Below are 19975 nucleotides of genomic sequence, written 5' to 3' on the forward strand. Positions count from 1 at the left end.
TGTGCTCTGATCCAGGGATCCTGCTTCTAGAAACTTACCCTAAGAAAACAATCCCAATGTTTATAAACTCAGATGTATAAGGATGTTTATTGCAACAATTTTATAAATGCAGCAGAGGCAATAATGTGAATTATCAGCAGGAGAGAACTAATTAAATAAATTGAGGTAAATCCATACATTGGGATACTTATTACTCAGTCTTTAAAACATCCTGTAGAAAAATGACATATTATTAAGTAAAACACATAGGCTTTAAAATAATAAATATGGAATTATATACTCTAATCCCAACGTAATTTAGGCCTATAGATTATTTTTATTTCATTATTAATGTTTTCTATATTTTACACATGTTCTAAGCAAGCATGCATTGCTTTTATAACAGAAAGTTAAATGCTTTTTCTCTACCTTGGAGAAACTATCATAATATAAACATAAGGATTATGATATTATGATATCACGATATCAAGCATAAGGAGTCATATATAAAAAGCTACATGGAAGCCTTGTTTGGAATAGTGAAAATCAGAGAAATCTGTATGTCCATAAGACATTGAGAAATGGCTAATAGACTGTGGCAGATCCAACCTATAAGGCCTACAAACCTTGAAGGCCAGGACCACCAGCCTCTCGGTTGAGGTGCTGTGCTGGGGCAGTTACAAGTGACAGAGCTCCTAAGCTTTCCGGTCCACATGGGGCAGTGTTATCCAACTTTCACACTGCACTGAGCCTGTATTCCTGAAAGGATGTCCCTAGAGGCATGTGGTACTTTATAGTCTATCAAACACATTCATGCCCATTATCTCAACCATCCTGGGAGCAACCTGCTCAGCACTGCTATAACCAGGTCCTTGTGGCCAAGTTCTCTGCTGTCTCCCCAGCATCCAGAACAGCACCTGTCTGTGTGCAATGAATGGCAATGGACAAGGCATCAGATGGATGTTAATGGTAGTGTGCATCCTATATTCTCACCTGTTAAATGGAGAGATCAGTACCTACTTCTCAGGGTTATTGTAGAGATAAAATCAGGTCCTGATTATAAAACCCTTGTCAAGGTGGCCGGCCTGTTGTATGGGGTAAATGAAAGTAACTGAAAAAACAAAGAATTGAAGTGCAGAAGGCATCCCACTTTCCTGAACTCAGTGGCGTGGCTCCTACAGAGTTTCTGGGAGAGACCCAGCTCCTGATGTGGCAGGAAGCCTTGCAGGGTGGGGCGCAATTGCACCCCATTTCACCACAGCCCCCTCCACTGATTTATTCTTACCACTGAGCAGTTAAGAAATCCCTTTTTTTTGGTCACCAAAGCTTTGCAGAAGAAAGGCAGCACCTGAGGGGCCGGGTGGTCAACAGGCCCTGCTGAGCTTTGTCGGCAGAGTCAGGCATGTCCTGCAAGCAGTTCTTTCAGGAAGGATGATCGATTTGTGCTGATCTAGCCTTTCCTTTGTGATGAAAGCCACAGCCCCCTCATTCCCCCAGAACCCTGCTGCCTCACCTGCTGCCTCCATCCTGGGGGACAGAGAAACCCCCAGAGAACACACCGGCTCTCTGGGTCTCCCCACATCCCTCTTCCTCAGCAGGACATCTGGTCATCGCCTCAGACACCAGATGAGGCCCCATGGGGGTGCTTTGCACAGAATGAGTCATCTCAGGGCACAGCTGCTTTCTGCAGCTGCACAAAGTGATGCTCCATTCGGGAACTCAGCACAGTCAACTCACTTCTCCTGGCCACTGAGGATGGCTCTCCAGCAAAGGAGCCCTGGGTAGCGTACTCCAGCACTCACAGACTACGTGGTTTGAAACAACTTCCTCAACCTCCCTGAGGCTTCATTTACTCAGCTGCATGAAGGGAGTCACACCAATGCCAAAACTGCAAGTTATTCTAAAGATTAAATGAAACAATTCTGTGATTACTGGTCAGGGCAAAGGTATTCAATGATTTGTTTGTTCCACACGACATCGTCAGACAAGCCAATGGAGCCAGTCAAACCCGGTCATCATCACAAGATCCACCTCCTAGCATTTTCCAGGGCCACTGGCAGCCGCTGCCTGGAACCCATTCCCACTGTGCTCGCTCTCCCACAAACCCACTCCCACCTCAAGGGAGCTCAGCTTTTCCTTGGCCAATATTTGAAGAAAAAACTTGGCTTGTAAAGCTAAGATATAATCATGCCTCTTTCCTTTCTTAAAAAAACCTGTGGTGGCTCTCTATATCCCTTAAGGTAAAAGTCGAAACTCCTTAACAGGGCTTTCAGCCCCCTCCATGATGCGACCCCGTGACGCCGCACCCCTCCACTCCTCACATGCATCATGCACGCCATCCTTCTAAACCCCTGCAATGGCTGCCCGTGCCCTGCTGTGTTACACCCACACCTTTGCACATGCTTTTCCCTCCACCTCAAATTCTTCCCCCGTCCTTTTTGTCCCTCTGACTTGTTCTGAAGGATTCTAACTCCAGGAAAACTCCACCACACCGTATGCACCTCTAGAGTGTATCCCTGTGCATCACCCCACAGTGCAATCATTTGTCCACGTCTGTCCTCCGGACCACAACATCACATCCTAGAGGGGTTGCGTCTTCTTCAACTTTATATCTCCAGCTTCTATCGCAGAGTGAATGTTCAATGAGTGAGTGAATGCCATTTTCTTTTTACTCCAGCACATTTTCTGAGTCAGAAGGAAATTCCTTTTCCAGTCTGCCTCCAACACCCCAACATCTCAAACCAGCTGATCTGTTCTCCTCAAGTCCCAGGTACAGGGTTCCCACATTAATCTCTTTCCTGGGCATCCAACATAACTCAACTCCTCATTCACCAGTTCCTGCTCCAGCACAAGTGAGAAATGATATGCATCAACATTTGCATTCAACTATATTTACATTTATCTTATCTGTGGGCAAACACAGGGATGCTAATTATGGCAACTTTCTCAGCAGGTCCCCTCAAAGATTAAGAATGTGGTCTGTGGCTATAGAAGAGAAAAGGTAGATCAGTCAACTGAGGCTTGAAACCACAGTTTCCTTATCATTTTGTTAAGATAAATGAAGTGACCCCAGAGATGAGCTCCCTCACAATCTGAGGGTAGTGAGGGTAATAGGGACAACAGTAATTCCATGGGCCTAATAATCACCTGTCACCACTAGAATAATGCTAACGTTTATTGAATGTTTTCTATGTGTTGAGCAGAATACTGAGAAGTTTACAGGGACTGACTGACTTAACATCCATACCTTTATAAAGGATCTGCCACTTAGAGTTGTGCAACCCTGAGTAAGTATGTTACTTCTTTTTGCCTCCATTTCTTCAGGAGTAAAATGGGACTCGTCATGGTACCTACAACATAGTGATTAAATGAGTTATTATATACAAATGCTTAGTAAGCCTCTCCAGAATCTGGCCCCATCCCCAAAGTTAATCTGAACCTGAGGTTATTGGTCCTAATCATTGGGGTCTAATACCTCAGAGCTGCTATGTGGCCCAGGCTGCCCAAGGGAGTAGAACCAAAGCCAGCAGGTGGGAGGAAAGAAGGCAGATAGCTACTCATTATCATCATGTTTTTCTAATAAAGGCTTTAAAGTGATAAATGCAGCAATTCTACTTCTTCTCTACCTTGGAGAAACTATCATAACATAAACATAAGGACTATGATATTATGATATCATGACATCAAACATAAGGAGGCATATATAAAATGCTACGTGGAAGACTTGTTTGGAATAGTGAAAATCAGAGAAATCTATATGTCCATAAGACATTTAGAAATGGCTACATAGACTGTGGCAGATCCAACCTATAAATTACTAAGGAATAGTTGCGAGCATGAATGTGACTTTACACCTGTCAGCAGGATTGCGAGGCATTGTTCCAAGTGCTTACACAAATTAACTCATTTGATCCTCACAAGAACCCTATAGATATAGGGATACTATAATTACAATTCTCAAGGAAGGAAACTGAGGGAGGTTTAATAATTTAGATCATGCAACTAACAAGTGACAAAGCTGTGATTTGAATACAGACGGTCTGGCTCCAGAGACCATTCTCTTAATCATTCTGCTAATTTATTGTTGACTGAAAAAAAAAAGCAAAGGGCAAAAAGACACATAAAGTATGCTATTTGTGTAAAATATACACGCAATACAAAACTATATTGTTTCTAAATACGTACATAAAGGCAAGAAAATTATCTACAAAAAAAAATCACACCAAATTATAACACTAGTTGCCCGTGTGAAGGCAACAGGGATTTAGGAAGATGGATTGGGTGACCAGGAAGAACTTCACCCTGACCTAAAATGTTTTAAATTTTTAAAAGAGAATGTATTTCTGTATTGCAGAATGATTTGAAACTTATAAAATGAAAATAACCAGAAGGAACCAACTACTTCAGGATTAAATGTGTTTTCCAATACTAAAAGAAATATGTAGCTTAGATTGTCACTCTTCAGGGATTATGGAGAGTAGATCCAAGCGTCAGCGAGTGACTGGACTGGAAAACCATCTACTGGACCACCCTATCTGGTTGTCACCTTAGACAAATAAACTCAACATCTTCCAAATTACTCATCATCTTTTATAGTCAAACTTCTTACCCCTCTTGTCTCTTGTAGGTCCATGAAAAGCATTGCTTACATTTACCCAAATATAATTATAATCCCTTAAAATTTCTGTCCATTTTTCTAACTCTAACTTCTTTATCCATGCTAAGTAACTTCAATTATTCTTCTACAGCCTTTTAGTCATTTGAAGATGGCTATTCATCAACTCCTAAGTCTTCTCTCCACACTAGTTGTGGTGGTGAGAATGAGTAGCAATAGTGATGATGGTGGTGATGGCAGTGGTGGTAATAGCGAGAATGAATCATGGTAACAGTAGTGGTGATAATGATAGTGGTGGTGGTGGCAGTGGTGGTGGTGTTAGTGATGGTGAGAATGAGTAGAAGAGGCAGTACAGTAGTTATGGTTATGATGGTGGTGATAGTGGTAGTGGTGAAGACGGTGGAGGTGATGGTGGTGATGACAGTTGTAGTAGTGCCAAAGGCAGAGGATACGATGGTGCTGGTAGCAGTGGTGGTGACAATAAGGATGTTAAAGGTGGTGGTTGTGGAATTGACAGTGGTAGCAGTGATGGTGAGAATTAGTGGAGGTAGTAGTGGTAGTACTTGTAATTGTGGTGGTGCTGGTGGTAGTGGTGAAGGTGATGGAGCTGGTGGAGGTGGTAATAGCAATGGTGAGATTGAGCAGAGGTTGTAGTGGTAGTAGTGGGGACAGTGGTAAAGATGATGCTGTTGTAGCAGATGATAACACAGTATTTGGCATTTGATGAGTACTGAAAGTAACAGCAATATAGCCATGGTGGCAATAGTGTTGGAGATGATGAAAACAGAGGTGTTGAATTCAAGCTAAGCACACAGCAAAAAGCAATTCTAGATCTAGGGCTGATTACCTGGCTGCTGAGACAAAAGCCCCTCCTCCATTTTTGCTACTGCCATTTGGCAAGACAAGCAGAGGGAAGGTCACGTGGAAGGGTACTTGGAAGGATACGTGGCCTGGAATGACAGCAGCAAATAGGATGATACTTCCCAGGCTGGGTGGTCTATAGGACTCTACTTGCTACTTCCCAGCCATAGCAGTTTGTTCCAAATCTCAGCCTTCCACGTCTACTTCATTTTGGATTTGTCCATGATGGCAATTTCCTATGTGCATTTGAGAGAAGGAAAAATGGGAAGAAAGTAGAGAGTAAAGTAAGTCCACAAAAGTAAGCTCTTAGTCTCTTTTAGCCCACTCCAGGCAAGCCTTGGCCAGACCTGTCAGAGTCCGGCCCTACTAGTTGCCATTGCCCATGCAGAGAGGTCAACAAGTAGGAGTATGAGGCCACATTCCAACAGTGGTGGCAAGGAGCCATCAGCCACACCTGACCCAACACTCCCACAGACACTGAGTCCTGCTGAGGGACACTTGGCCTGTTCTGCCACAGATAGCAAGGTTAGCAATTAGGTTCAGGAATCAGAAAACAATTTATTTAAAAAAAAAAACTGCAGTGCCTACAACAGCCTGTTCAAACAGAGTAACCATAACAGCATGGCATCTCTGGAACTCAGTGGCATTTCCGAAACTCATTCCAGCAAAGATAACAAGTACTTTGGACTTGAACCAGGCCAATTCCATCCCCATCAGCCAAAAGTTTGGCCAAAGCACCTCCATTGTCTCACATTTGATTCACTAGGGGATTAGGCACAATGAGTAGCAATTAATGTCACCCCGTTCTCAACTCTTCCTGGTGCCTTCCTCTGGATTTTATTGGGTTTCCCAGATCTGACACTACACTAAGCAGGGCTCAGGGTTAAGTGGGGCTTCCATATGTCCTGTCTGCAGCCAAGTCTTAAGTGTTGACGATAATGATGGTGATGGTAGTGGTGCCACTAAGGCTCCCAAGCAGGACTGGATGACCTACTTACCAGGGCAAGCTCATCTTCCAAAGAAATAATATCCTCCTAGGTCCACAAATGCCAAGCATCTCCTAAAATTATTACTCTTTTCTCTTCTTCTTCCTCTTATTCTCTCAAAAGTCTGGTTACCTGCTCCCTACTGAGTACAGTCACCTTGATTATGATGTTTCCTCTTAGTTTGGTTAACCACATTTATAGGGCACCACTGCAAGACAGACACTGGGCTAACTACTGGAGGTTCAAGGTTCAGTTAGTTTTAGTCCTACCCTCAAGGAGTTCTTAGTCCAGCAAGCGAGACAAACACTAACACATAAGGTAAACACAATGTGGCAAGTGACTTTTTAAAAATAACAAGAAGAAGAAGTCGAGAAGGATTGTAGGGGCTCCAAAAGGGGGCACATAACCTCTTGGAATGGGTAGATCTAGCTTGGCTGAAAACCTTCTTACCATTCATCCCAACGCAAAGTTGACTTGGGGTCTCAAAGCCTGTCATCCCTTGCTGAAGGGAGCCACAACAGTGTCCCTCATTCTATCATGGAAGCTTAATAAATCAGGTGTAATTCCAGCTTCTAAAGGTCCTTACTTTTCTGGGTTCCTCAGAGATCTCAGCCAGGAAGATCCCCAGTGATGTAGGACCACACCAACAAAGTGATCTTCAGGCCTGAAGTTTCTTTTGTTGAATTCTCCACATGCTCCCTCAACCCAGTGCCAGTGCCCTTGATGGGAGAACATCCATCAGCAAAGGGGCAAATGAGGTTGCCAGCATTTTTGTGCAAGGAACTACGAGAGATGAGAAGCATCTAGCCCTTCCATTGTGAAGTTTATAGTCTTATCAAGGAACTTTGGAGATCAGCCATCCCAGTCTACTCATCATATAGATGAGGGAACTCTGGTCAGATAGCAGGGAACGAGCTGCCCAGCACTGCATCAAGCCCAGTCCTTGTCCTGTTGTGCTAGAATGTGTGTTCCACAGGGCAAGGGATTTTTGAGTATGTGTTTTGTCCCTGTCTAGGGCAATGTGTGACAACAGGACAGCTCTCAGAAAATATTCACTGATGCCAACATTGATACAGAATTGAATCACACAGGATAGCAGAGTTTAAAAAGCATGGGCTTTGGAATCAAACAGACCTGCCTGTAATCCTGGCTCAGTTTCTTTTGAGTGTGTGACCTTGCACAAATTCTTCATGCTCCTCAGACCTCAATTTTGTCATCTATAATATGTAGATCATAGTCTCACAGGGTGTGGTATGGTTTAAACGCAGTAACACCAGAGCATTAAACACAGTGCTTGTCACATAGTATGTGCTCAACAAGTGGCATCTGTCATCATCAGGAATAACAGTATTAAGCAGGCAATGAGTAACTCAGAGAAGAACATGGGGACAAACTGGACAAAAGGGACAAGACTAGCCAGACCCCTAATCCAACATCAACCACAGAGAAGGCAAACCCACTGGAGAAAATCTGCCTCTGAAAGATTTCCCCTGATCACGTCTCCACTCCCTTCATTAACACCTGACATTTTGCCATAAGAGGTTCACCCTTTTGACTATAATTCCAACCCTTATAACTGTGTGCCTCCTGGATGAAGACTGACTTTGAACTACGATCAGATGTCCACACTCTAATGTAAATGAACTGTACGATCTTTCCTTGAGTTCCGTGAACACTTAATCAAACACCTACTATTTTCCAACAGCTTTCTCAAATCTCAGATCTTGTTTAATCCTCACAACATCCTCAGAAATTCTGCAAATCCAACCATTTTACACATAAAGACATAGGTTCAAAAAGGTTAAGTAACATCTGTGTGGTCCCACAGCTGGCAAGTGATATAACCAGGATTCCACCTCAGGTCTCCTGAGACCGATTCGGTCACCAAAGGCTCACCACAACCTAGGGATCATTTTCGATAATGAGTTGGAGGCAGAATGCAAGAGGCTGGAGGGCTAACCATAGGACTAGGGGCTCAGAGGACACATTACCTACCTCACAGCGTGCCTCTGGCCTGCCTCCAAAGACAGATGCTCTGGGTCAGCGCCCTCAGGTCCAGTGATCTGCTTCAGCACGGAGAGAGATGGATCTGTGCTCACTCTTCTGAACCCTCCCCTACCCTTATCTGAGCATGCAGGCAGGACCCCTACGCCACCATCTGTATTTCCCAGGAGGAAGTTCGGAACCCTCCAAAGGGAAACAGCAGGGCCTATGTTGTAATGTAGGGTTTCTGAAAACTCAATAATTCACATACCTCCTTCATAGTTCTGCCCTAATCCACGCGCCACCTGTATTATTATTTATTTAATACATTTCCCTAGATCAGTTCACTATTTTTACTTAGCCAAATTTATTCTAAAAGGTGTATTACCACAGTATTTCTTTCACCTCATCCTAAGCAATAATATCCATAAAAATCTTAAATCTGAAGTGCTTGTTCTAAAACACATTAAAAATAGCACATAACTATAGATAAACAATTCCAGAAAATATATCAAATTTTATAAAAATATTGCCTTTGTATTCTATTCATGGCATGAAGAGATGATTAAAATAAAATTTAATTTTGACAATCTATTCAAATTGGCAAATGAATGAAAATATTAAACCCATTAAGTTTTTCGAAGGTCAAAAGTAACATTGTAATAGTATTTTATTCATTCCCATTGCAAATTATCATCCAGTCCTACATTTACATGTGTATAGTAAATGTTTTCTACCTCTAGCCACAGTCCTCAAACATGAACAAGTCAATCTCTCCTTCAAAAGGAGAGAAAAGGTTGCGGGGGGTGGGGAGAACCTCTTTCCTTTTTCTCTTCATTCTCAAATGCTCAGATGAGTGGTTTATATTCCCAGATTCCATTTCCTAGTCTTTTCCTCTAATTAGAAATGTTCAGTCCATGGTCCAGGGTTGGAACTTGATTCTCTCATATACTAACCCAAGAATTATGAGATTGAAATCCTTTTATACCCTGTTTTAAGGTATGGTCAAATGACTTGACTCAAATTCCAAGACTAGTAAGGAAAGAACTCAGGCTCCAAATACACAGGCTAGCACAAACTTCAATATTTTCCTAAGGGGGAAAAAAGCATGCATAGCTTTAAAATAAGGAAGGTTTGTGATTCACCAGTGGCAAGCACGCCTCACTTTATGTAACTCTTCTGTAATCCACACAGGATCCAGCAGGGATTATGAGGAGCAAAATGTCCTAATTAATCCTGGAGAGTAATTAAATACCATGAATAATTTAATCAGATATAGATGTCACAATCATATTGATAATTAAATCATAGGCAATAATTCAGAAACCTGTACTGACATCTGCTTAAAAACTTCTAAAATGATGTAATCTCGATTATCTACCCCTTTGGGGGCCAAACAGGCTTCGCAATTTCTTGGAGTTACCAGAATTAGATCAGAGAACCCAGAGTTGGGGAAGCAAAGTCATTATTCTGACTAGACTTAAACCATCATTTTTACAAACCCTGAAACAATTCTTCTGTCCTTCCTACCTTCCTTTTCTCTCCCCCTCCCTCCACTCTTTCCTCCATTCTTTCTTTTTTTCCTTTCCTTCAACAAACACTGACTTAGTACCTAGTGTGTCCATGGGCTCCAGATTTACCTAGAGCTGCAATGCCGCCCCTGCCCTCCAGGAGCAAGCAATCTTGTTGGGAGGTGAAAATAGGACAGAGAATTAATATCCTCCCCTCTCAGGCCACTGACAATCCCAGAAATGGGCAGATGTGGAGCAGTTCATTCATTCATCCATCCTTTCTTCCAGCATTCACCGTGGGCTACGCCAGGCATTGTGCTGGATGCTTGAGATATAGGACAAGGGACAAGACTCAGCTCCCCCTCCAAGGAGACCTCGGTCTGGTGGAAGACAGGATCGCTGCACTGCAAGATGAAGTGCTCTCCCCATCAGACTAGGGTGTTGGGGAAGGTTTCCTGGGAGGAGTGATGTCTGATACAGTATTGAAAGGAAAAGAGAAGTTAGACAAATTAAGGAAAGGAGGCATTCACAGATGCAGGGAAAAGCAGAGGTAAAAATATGAAAGCAACAAATACAGCCTGGCTCATTGGGGGTGGTAGTTTGTTGAGTTTGTCTGGAGCAAAATGCTTCTATAGGGAAACAGTCAAAGATGAACCACAAAAGGTCCTTTGGACTGAGAAATCTGGGCTTCGTCCTGATGTGGGGACACTGAAGAGTTTCAGCAGAAGAACGGCAATCAAGACAAATCCACTGCCATGGCTAGAGACACAGGTCATGGAGAATGACATGGGTCAGTCCCACACACGATGCAGTTGCTGTGGACACCAAGGGGTGTCTCACCCGAGTGAGGGTGAGAGAGCAATCCTGGGGCCCAAGAGGAGCAACTGTAACCCCTCCCAGGAGAGAGGGAACAGGTTCTGTGAGAAAGAGTCGGACGTGAGGTTATTGAAGTCTGTGGAAGGCAGAGCTTCTGAGGAGAGGAGACACACACACACACACACACACACGCATCACGTGTGCACACATATACACCTACACATGAAGGTAATATGATAGCCAAAACCCAGATCTGGAGAAACTTATTCGCAATTTTTACTGTTTTCCAATCCTAACTCAAAACTCACCTCTTCCAGGACGGTTTTTCCAGTTGCTTCTTTTCTCTGCTTCCCCGTGTCCCTTGGGCACTCAGTTAGCATTGCACTCAAACATCCTAAGTGACTCCTTTACCAAATGCCCCACTGAACTGTGGACTCATTCTCTGCCCTCTCCCCATACTCTCTCTCACACTAAACGGGGCTGCTTCAGGCCACACATTCCCAAAGGAATCCAGGCCCAGAAGCCTGTGAAGAGAAGACCACATTTAAGGAGACAGGAGGGAAACGACATCAGGGGACAACAAGGATTCTGTGGAGTTAGCGTCTAGGGGAACTGCATCACTAGATTCCGCAGAAGGAGAGTCAGGGGAGACAAGAAGTAAAGGGTTGAGGCAGGGGGTCCTCACACAACAAACCTTGCTCCTCACCTACTATGCGGCCACACTGCAGGTAAGGGGAGATACAGTTCCTGCCAGCAGTCCGTCTGGGAGACAAGCGAGACCCAACGAAATTCAACGCTGAGTTCTTGAGGGTACAGTGGTTACAAGACAGTGGGGAAGTCTAAGCAGTAACAGCAGGAGTGGACAATGGAGCACAGCCATCAGAACGAACGGTTACAGAAGCCTCAGAAGGACCTGGGGATATGTGTGTGATAACAATGTCACGTGGAAAATCAAGCCCAAAACTAAGAGTTTATATAAACAGGAAGTATAAATGAAAAGGAAAAAGAGCAATACACAAATATCAAAGCTTTAACATCAGTTGTATTTGGATACTGGAGTTACAGGTGCCTTTTTTGCTTTGCTTTTCAAACTATTTGTAGTGAGGCTACTTTTTTTTCTTTGCATTTTTACAGCAGAATGACTTACCAGAGGGTAAGGGGGCCGGTTCCACCATCAGGGGATTCACTGCCAAGGAGCATTCAGGAGCCAAATTAATCCTTCTCTGGCACCCCAAGTGACATATGCTAATTTGCAGGAGGATCTAAGGCAAGGCAACCTGCCCACATGCCTTTCTTAATCCTGTGCAATTATATCCACCCTGGGTAATGATACTCTGCAAAAGTTACTCATAACACAGGCCGAGTTTCCTCCCCGGGCCCTCCTGCTGTGCCCCGCTCCTCCTCCTCCTCCATAGTCAGCTCAGGTGGGGAAACACTGTCGGGGGGGAAAAGTTTCCCAACCGTCTCTGATTTGAGCCCAAGGACGACACCCAGGGAGGTATGAGAGTTTCCATGCTTTTTTCCCAAAGGCCATTCCATCTGGTTTCTTCCCTGTCAATGCCTCTGACCCTGCTCGTCTCTCCCTCCTCTCTGTCCAGAAAGGGGCCATGGGAAGGAGGGGCCAAAAGGAAATCAAGATAGGAGGAAGTCAGAATGACTCTATAGGTAGAACTGAGGTCTAGGGGAGAGTGCCTTGCCCAAGCTCACAGGTCATTGTGCTTGAACCAGGTTTAGAGTATAAGCCCCCCCAAGACCCAAAGACCTCAGAAGAGGAAAGATTCTGATCTCTACCTTTCAGAACAGACCAGAGACTAGAAGTTCCCCTGGTGCTCTTTCAGGCCTGACCAGAAAGCTGACCACTGCACACCATAGGTGGTCAGGGTCTCAGGGAGGCATGATCCAAAGGATATTCTGAAAAACAAACAGCAGGAGGCAATGGGGGAATCAGGCACCTTGGATGAAAGGTGGACAATGGCAGGGGAGAGCAGTTTGCTGTGGCCAATATATTTAAGCTACTTTCCATGGAAAACTAAATCAGATTGTGTTTGCCTTGGGATATGAGACTAATTCTCATCATCTCTTTGGCTAATCAACAAATAGTTATCAGATCTTCACTCTGAGGCCCAGCCCTGAGTTATATGGGGATATGGAGATTTAGGGGGATCCGATCTTGCCTGGCTGGTGCTCCCAGCCCAGGAGGGAAGGCCCTAGGAACCTATACCAGATGTGGACAATGGTTCCATAGTCCCTCACCTTGGGATTCTGTGAAGACGTGGTTGGAGCCAAATGAAGAAGTCACTAGAAACCCACCAACAAAAGTGTGATCATTTCCACTTTTTTAAGTAATGGGAAGGCTTGTCCCAAGTTATCCAATAATTTTAACAGCTTCAGCTATTGAAATACGGAGTATAGTCTGAAAAATGAGCAACAATTAAGGATAACCAGCAAGTCTGAGGAACAAAGTTTACTGGTCAAGAAGGAGACTGGATCCAGATTCTGGTCTTCAGTGGGAAATCTTATCACTATTGGGTGGGTGAGAGACAAGTCACACCCAAAGCCTAGTGTAGCCAGCCCCAGGGAATTTCTGAAAGTAGCACTTACTATCAAAAGTGGATTTGAAACCAAAATGGAAATAACACTTACTTTGCCTTCCTTTTCAATGTCCTCCATAAAGGAGAAGCACATTACCAATCATCTAAAGCAGCACACGGTCTGAAAAGCTTGGGTTAAAGTTTTGGACCAAAAAACCTAAAAGGCCATATGTTTAAAATGCTTGTAGTTTTTCTTTGGGTCATATTGATTTCCAGATTCCATCTGATTGGGCTTCAGTTAAAACAACATAGATTATCCACCCTTAGATATCAGTGGTCGGGCTAGTCAAGGAGCCTACGTTCTTGGACCACCACCCACCACCATGCACAAAAGTCCTGATGCAACATTGACTATCTCAGAGCAGGACTGGGGCCCACAAATGCTGCTCACTGCTCCTCCCTGCTCATAAAGTTTGCATACAAGCTCAGGAGGCAGGCCCCGAGCCCACAATCTACGTAGCAGTAGCCCCTCTATGAAAGGGCCTTGTGATATTAGCACATTTCTTCCAGGACCAAGGGCTAGATGCCCAGGCCTAGCAGCTTCCTTGAGCATGTCTCCTCAGCTATAAAACTCTTTTACTGTCATTTTAACTACTTTCTGGTCTCAATGCCATCACCTGGAGATACTCTTATCAGGAGAAAGCAGAAAACCACAATCTGAATCTACAGTAGCAGAAGTATTGAGGCCAGAGATCCAGATTCTAGTCTTGGCCCTGCTGTGTGGCCTAGGGAAGTGGTTTAGCCCCTCTGGGCCTTGGGTTCTTCATTTACCTCTATCAGTGCATAGAATTGTCCCTGAGGAATTGGGAACATCCACAGGCTAGGACCAGAGCCTGACTAGGGGCCGCCCTTCATCCTGCCTATATTGATCCAAAAAGAAGAGGTATGTAGTGCTTGGAAAAAATGTAAGATTTAGAATCAAAAGAACTGAGTCTGAATCCTGGGTGTGCCACTTAGAGGCTGCGGGAATTTAAGCAATTACATTAGTTTTTATAAGTTGCTTCCTCATGTGGGAAATGAGAATAAGACATCACTGAGCACACAGTACCATTGTAAGAAATGAACAAGACATGTATGCAACAGTGGTCCATGAACCAATGTGTCTGTCCACACTGTTGCTAGTCAATGTTAGTCAATGAGTCTCAAGAACTCCCTCCAATTCCACCAGGATTTACTGAGCACCTCATGATGCCTAGCACCATCCTGGACACTATGAAACATTTGCTTTATGGCCCATCCCCTCTAAGGGTACAGGATAGGCAGGAACCACGATGTAATATGTGAGGCTGCAGAATTCAGACATACTAGCAGGGACACATTCAGGGTTAAGTGTCTAAAAGATATAAATCTTAAAAAATCTGATATACCAAGTCTTACACAACTCCAAATACCTAAGTTTAATAATTCTACAAACTCCCATCATTTCCTCATTGGTATGATAAAATGTGGTCATCAATAGCTATTTGTACAGATACCCCACTACTTCTTGTCTAGAGGGATAAAATAAAGAACGAAGTTCAGATATTCGCACCTCAAGCAAGGTTCACTTAGAGCCACGAGATCTAGCACTGCTGTCAATACTATGTTGCACCAGCCTCTTCCGTATGTTAATAAAGTAGATGTACTAGTTAGGAGGTTTTCCTTACTAAATGCTCTAGCAGGTGGCAGAGGCAGGCATGGAGTACCCCTCCCCCAAATCTACCAAGGAGAGCTGTGCACAGCTTCAGAAAGGCTCCTGGCTCTTCCCTGATGCTTCACCTTGTGCCAGTACCCGAGTGTTGGCTGGATCAATGAATAAGGCATTAGAATCTTCAACCTGATAGAAAGAAAGAAAATGTCATACTTTTCTTACAAAAACATGACCCTCCAAACCAACATGGACAATCTGAAGATTATTAGCTCTTTGGGGTCACCCGCACTTGAGCTTCCCAAACTTGGGAATTTCACAGAGAAGTAAGATGCCCGTCAAAGAAAAGTGATAACTATTATACGATTGCCAAATTTTCATTTTTACAAGTAAGAACATGAAAGAAACAACTACAACCTCTGTCACCATCACCTTAAAAAACATAGGCCATGATTTCAGAATTAAAGACTTTCCTTCTCAAGAATGCACTGCTGATGTCCTTTCACTTACGTTTTCCTAAGAACTAGAGAAAACAGTAATGAGCCAACTTGGGCCCACAGAGCAGTGCTGGAACCATGGTGCACACCTTCTCCCCTTCCCCAGTGCGGCCCAGCTAAATAACACTGTTCTTTGTTATACCTGTGGCAATCACCTAGTTGGAGCCTGCTTCCCTCCAAAACCTCCATGGGGCCTCAGCTTCAAGCTGAGAACCCCTCCTATTCCAACAGATCCTGGAGCCTGCCTCCTGGCTATTCTCTGAGGGGGGAGCTCCTGGGTTCATGCCATCTAAACTAAAACTAGTGCCACCAGTTTCTGAAGGACACAGTCTAATGGGGATCATCTGGATCATTAAAACTTCACCATAATTAACAGTCAATTTAATATTGGAATTGTCATTTCAACACATAGCTGGGTGGAACAAAGTTCAAACGTAGTGTCTTAAACAACCACAGTTGAGTTCCAGTGATGAGAGAAGGAGGGAGCATGCTGTTCTTCATACACAGAGGTGATGCTACAGGCCTAGGGTCAACAGGGTATTTTTGAGTTAATTTTCTAGATAAGAGCTTGCCTCAAGCCATTCATGGACTCCCTTCTGGCCTTGGGTGTCCAAGGGCAGGCCAAGCTGGAGATAAGAATATGCTGTTATGGGAGAAAACAATAAAAAGGACAGCATCACTTTCTACACTTTACGTAACAGTTCTCTCTTTACAGGCCTATGAAACATTACTATTGCTATTTGATAGACAAGTAACTGAGCATCAGAAAGTTTGTTCATTCAATAGTCAATAAACACTTACTGAGGGGCTTCTATATGCGGCCACTGAGTAAGGTGCTGTGACTCTGCCCAAGGTGACACTGTTGGCAAGTAGAAAAGGGAGCACCCAAAACCAGTCACCTAACCTCAAGTCTATTCCATTCCACAGCTGCCTCTCAGGCTGGGGTCAGTCTTGACGCAGAAGACCACAGACCCCAGAGCCAAAGGAAAGACCACATGGTCAATCTCTTTAGGTTGCTCCTCTGCAGGGAAAGTCAGGACCAATGATCAATTTTCTCAGACACTTGTTGTCTCCAAGAACAAATCAAAGTAGCTACGGAGTTCCATTAGTTATAGCAGCATCCATGGTATGCGGTCCAGAACTGGGTGCCGGGGGCTCTCGCACTCTCTCAAACGCAAGGGCAAGACAGAAATACCCCAGCAAAGCACACGTGAAATCTTGGGGGAGAAACTTTTGCCAAAAGAGAGACAGTTCTCTCTAAAGTTCCGAGGGTTTCCAAGCAATGGGATCAGAAGCCAAACAGTGAGATTTGAAAGGTCCTACTCCTTGGGCCAAGGACTGAGATGTCCAGCATGACCCTCTAGGCCACCTTCAGAATATGGAACCTATTCCTCAAGCCCAGCCCTCTGGTTATGGCACGCATCCCATGCCAGAGGCTTTGGAAACAATGTCTGCCATCCACTCTGGTTGGCTGTCCCTGCTGGCCAGCCTGTCACACAGTTGCATCAGAGAAGGGGCCAGTCACACATGAGGCTGCCCATCTCAAGAATGCCAAAATCTTCATGAATGGGCCACCCTGTGCCTGCAATCACAGGCAGGTGGGGCAACAGCCATGGGTCACGTAACTGAGGCCAAATGTGAGAGGCTGGCCGGAATCAATAGATGAGTCAGGGCTCAATGTATAAAACCTCGGGAGCTCCAGTGCTCCTCACATAGCCAGCATCTTCTCTCTTCACTCACCCTTCCTGGTGCTTTGGGTAAGTGTGGGTTCTCCTGGCTCTCATCTTCCCAGGTGATCTTGCCCAGGCCTGCAGAGACTAGGCAGACCAGGGGACAATGGACAGGCAAGGCCCTTACCCCTTCAGGAGCTACTGGACCTCTGCTTCCCAACTGCATTCATGTTGAGAGGGAATTCAGGCAGGAAAGAGACAAGGGCTGAGCTGCTGCTGTGCAGATGGTGTTTCTGGTCTTCTGGCTAGAATGTAAACTCCACAAAGAGAAGACTATCTCCTGTCTCTCCAGCACCCCTGGAGTGGCAGGCCCCCAATCCTGGGCAGAGGGGCACTCTGCAGAGACTGTCCCATGCAGCCTGTGAAGGGGCTAAAAGGACCTCAGGAGGTCCTGTGGGGAGGAGAGGTTGAGCCTACTCTAGAGAGTGGGGAGAAGGAGAATGATTCAGAGATTGCTGCAGGTGGGAGAAATTTTAGGATCCAAGGGAACCCAATGCCTGCTTTACAGAGAGAGATGTTCTGAGAGGAAAATGACTTGTGAGATGCTGAGACATGGGTTCCTACTATTTATAGTCCCCTTAACCAAGCTTGGACTTTAGCAAATAGAAAGGGCGATGGCTGATGTCTTCTGGCCAGAGGTGCTGGTCCAAAGGGTCGTTAGAGTCCAGACAGGACCATGGGAGAGCCTGCCTTTTCTGATAACTGGACTGGGATCAGGCTGAGCTCAGTGGGATAGACCAAGAGTCTGAACTAAGGACTTTTGCAGAGAAAGGGGTGCAACCCAACCCTCCAACATTCCGACAAACCTTCCTCTGTTGTGTCAGGGATGAGTCAAATCTCCCACCCTAGGTGGAGGTTTGTGTAATTTTCTGTCTGCGCTCAGAGAATCAGCGTTGGAGATCTGAGAGATGAAGTGCACGAACCCTCGCATTTTACAGAAGTGAGGAAACAGGCCGCAGGATGGGATATCTGCCCCCAAAATCACACAGCAGAGGCCAGATGCAGAGCTAGGCGAGAGAAATGGGCACCACTAAGCTGGCGATGTAAAGCTTGGTAAAGACTTTCGGCGAGGGAGTGCAACTCTTTTCTAAAAGTACAATCCTAGGAGTCCCAGCGGAGAGCTCTCCCGGATCTGAGCAGAGAGAACTTCAAGCCTGGCCCAGGCAGTGCCGCTCCAGATGATGGGTGTTACCTGGTGCAACTGCCTCCTCCCCGCATCCTCCTGCCGCTGGTCCAGTGATGCTCTCTGCTTTCTTTCCAGGCTTCCCTCCCTCCTTAGACAAGATGTCTCACCAGAAAAAGCAACCCACTCCCCAGCCCCCAGTGGGCTGCGGGAAGATCTCCGGCGGTGGCGGCGGTGGCGGCGGCTCTGGCGGCTGCGGTTTCTATAGCGGCGGCGGCGGCGGAGGCGGTGGCTCTGGCGGCTGCGGCGGCGGCAGTGGCGGCAGTTCCGGAGGGAACATCAAGTACTCCGGCGGCGGCTCCTCCAGCTGCGGCGGCGGCTCCTCCGGCGGCTCCTCCGGCGGCGGCAGCGGCTGCTACTCCAGCGGCGGCGGCGGCTCCTCTGGGGGCAGCAGTGGCTTCTACTCCGGCGGCGGCGGCGGCGGCGGCAGCTCGGGCCAGCAGGTGCAGTGCCAGAGCTACGGAGGCATTTCTAGCGGCGGTTCCTCCGGGGGCGACTCCAGCTGTGGCGGCGGCTATTCCGGCGGCGGCGGCTCCTCCGGCGGCGGCTCCAGCTGCGGGGGCGGTTACTCCGGCGGCGGCGGCTCCAGCTGCGGCGGGGGCTCCTCTGGCGGCGGCCCCGGCTACTTCTCGTCGCAGCAATCCACCCAGACCTCCTGCGCGCCCCAGCCGAGCTACGGAGGAGGGTCGTCTGGCTGCAGCGGCTCCTCCGGGGGCGGCAGCGGCTGCTTTTCCAGCGGCGGGGGCGGCGGGGGCTCCGGCTGCGGCGGCGGCTCCTCCGGAGGTGGCAGCGGTTGCTTCTCCAGCGGTGGGGGCTCCTCCGGGGGCGACGGCGGCTGCTTCTCCAGCGGTGGGGGCTCCTCCGGGGGTGGCTCCGGGAGTGGCAAGGGCGTCCCGGTCTACCACCAGACCCAGCAGAAGCAGGCACCCACCTGGCCAAGCAAATAAGGCCCCCTTGGACGACAAGGAGGCGAAGGAGATGGAGGTGTTCTCCGTGGGCGCCGATGGGCTTAGCGCTCTCATGATATTGCCCTGAAGTTTCCGTTTTCTTTATGTCTTAACTCACCTGGAAGAAGCCATTGAGCTCTCAGGCTGCATCTTGTTCTGCAGTTTTTCTCCTTGGTTTCTGTACAACTGCCTCCCAATCCCAGTGCCTCCTCAGTCAATAAATTTGCAATTCATGAGAATATTTGGGTTTCCAGGAGTCTTTGTAGCTTCCAAGTTCATTCATTCCATTCCTGTCCTTTCCTCCATTTCCTCATCCACAGGTACATTCATTCAACGAATATATTTATTCTGTTGGGGAGAGGTTGGATAGGCAGATAGGAGTCACGGGCTTAGGGGTTGAGTAGCCACCGTGGGTCTCCTCATTGAGCTCAATGCTTTCTTAAGACAGGGCTACCCTGGGAAGATGCTGTCTTTCATAGTCCAGAGCCTGCTCTGCAAGGTCTGAAAGCAGGGTGGCTGCACATTAGGAGCACCAGCTTATGCTACCCAGACTCTCAGGAGAAAGGATACCTATATCCGATATTTATGAGCCTCTACAGTGTGTAAGACCCTTTACTAGGCAGCTATAGGGACAAGAGGAAGTAGAGGA

At 46.2% G+C, this 19975-nt stretch overlaps 1 protein-coding gene across 1 annotated transcript; it reads left to right on the forward strand.

Annotated features, from left to right (window-relative positions):
- Positions 1 to 17056: 17056 nt before the first annotated feature.
- On the forward strand, positions 17057 to 19567 carry LORICRIN (loricrin cornified envelope precursor protein). The gene is made up of 2 exons (XM_044758489.2): positions 17057 to 17223; positions 18458 to 19567. The coding sequence occupies exon 2, from the start codon at positions 18481 to 18483 to the stop codon at positions 19324 to 19326; it is 846 nt and encodes a 281-aa protein (XP_044614424.2). The 5' UTR covers positions 17057 to 17223; positions 18458 to 18480; the 3' UTR covers positions 19327 to 19567.
- The last annotated feature ends 408 nt before the right edge of the window (positions 19568 to 19975 follow it).

Source organism: Equus asinus, chromosome 25 (genome assembly GCF_041296235.1).
Source record: "Equus asinus isolate D_3611 breed Donkey chromosome 25, EquAss-T2T_v2, whole genome shotgun sequence".
Taxonomy (NCBI): domain Eukaryota; kingdom Metazoa; phylum Chordata; class Mammalia; order Perissodactyla; family Equidae; genus Equus; species Equus asinus.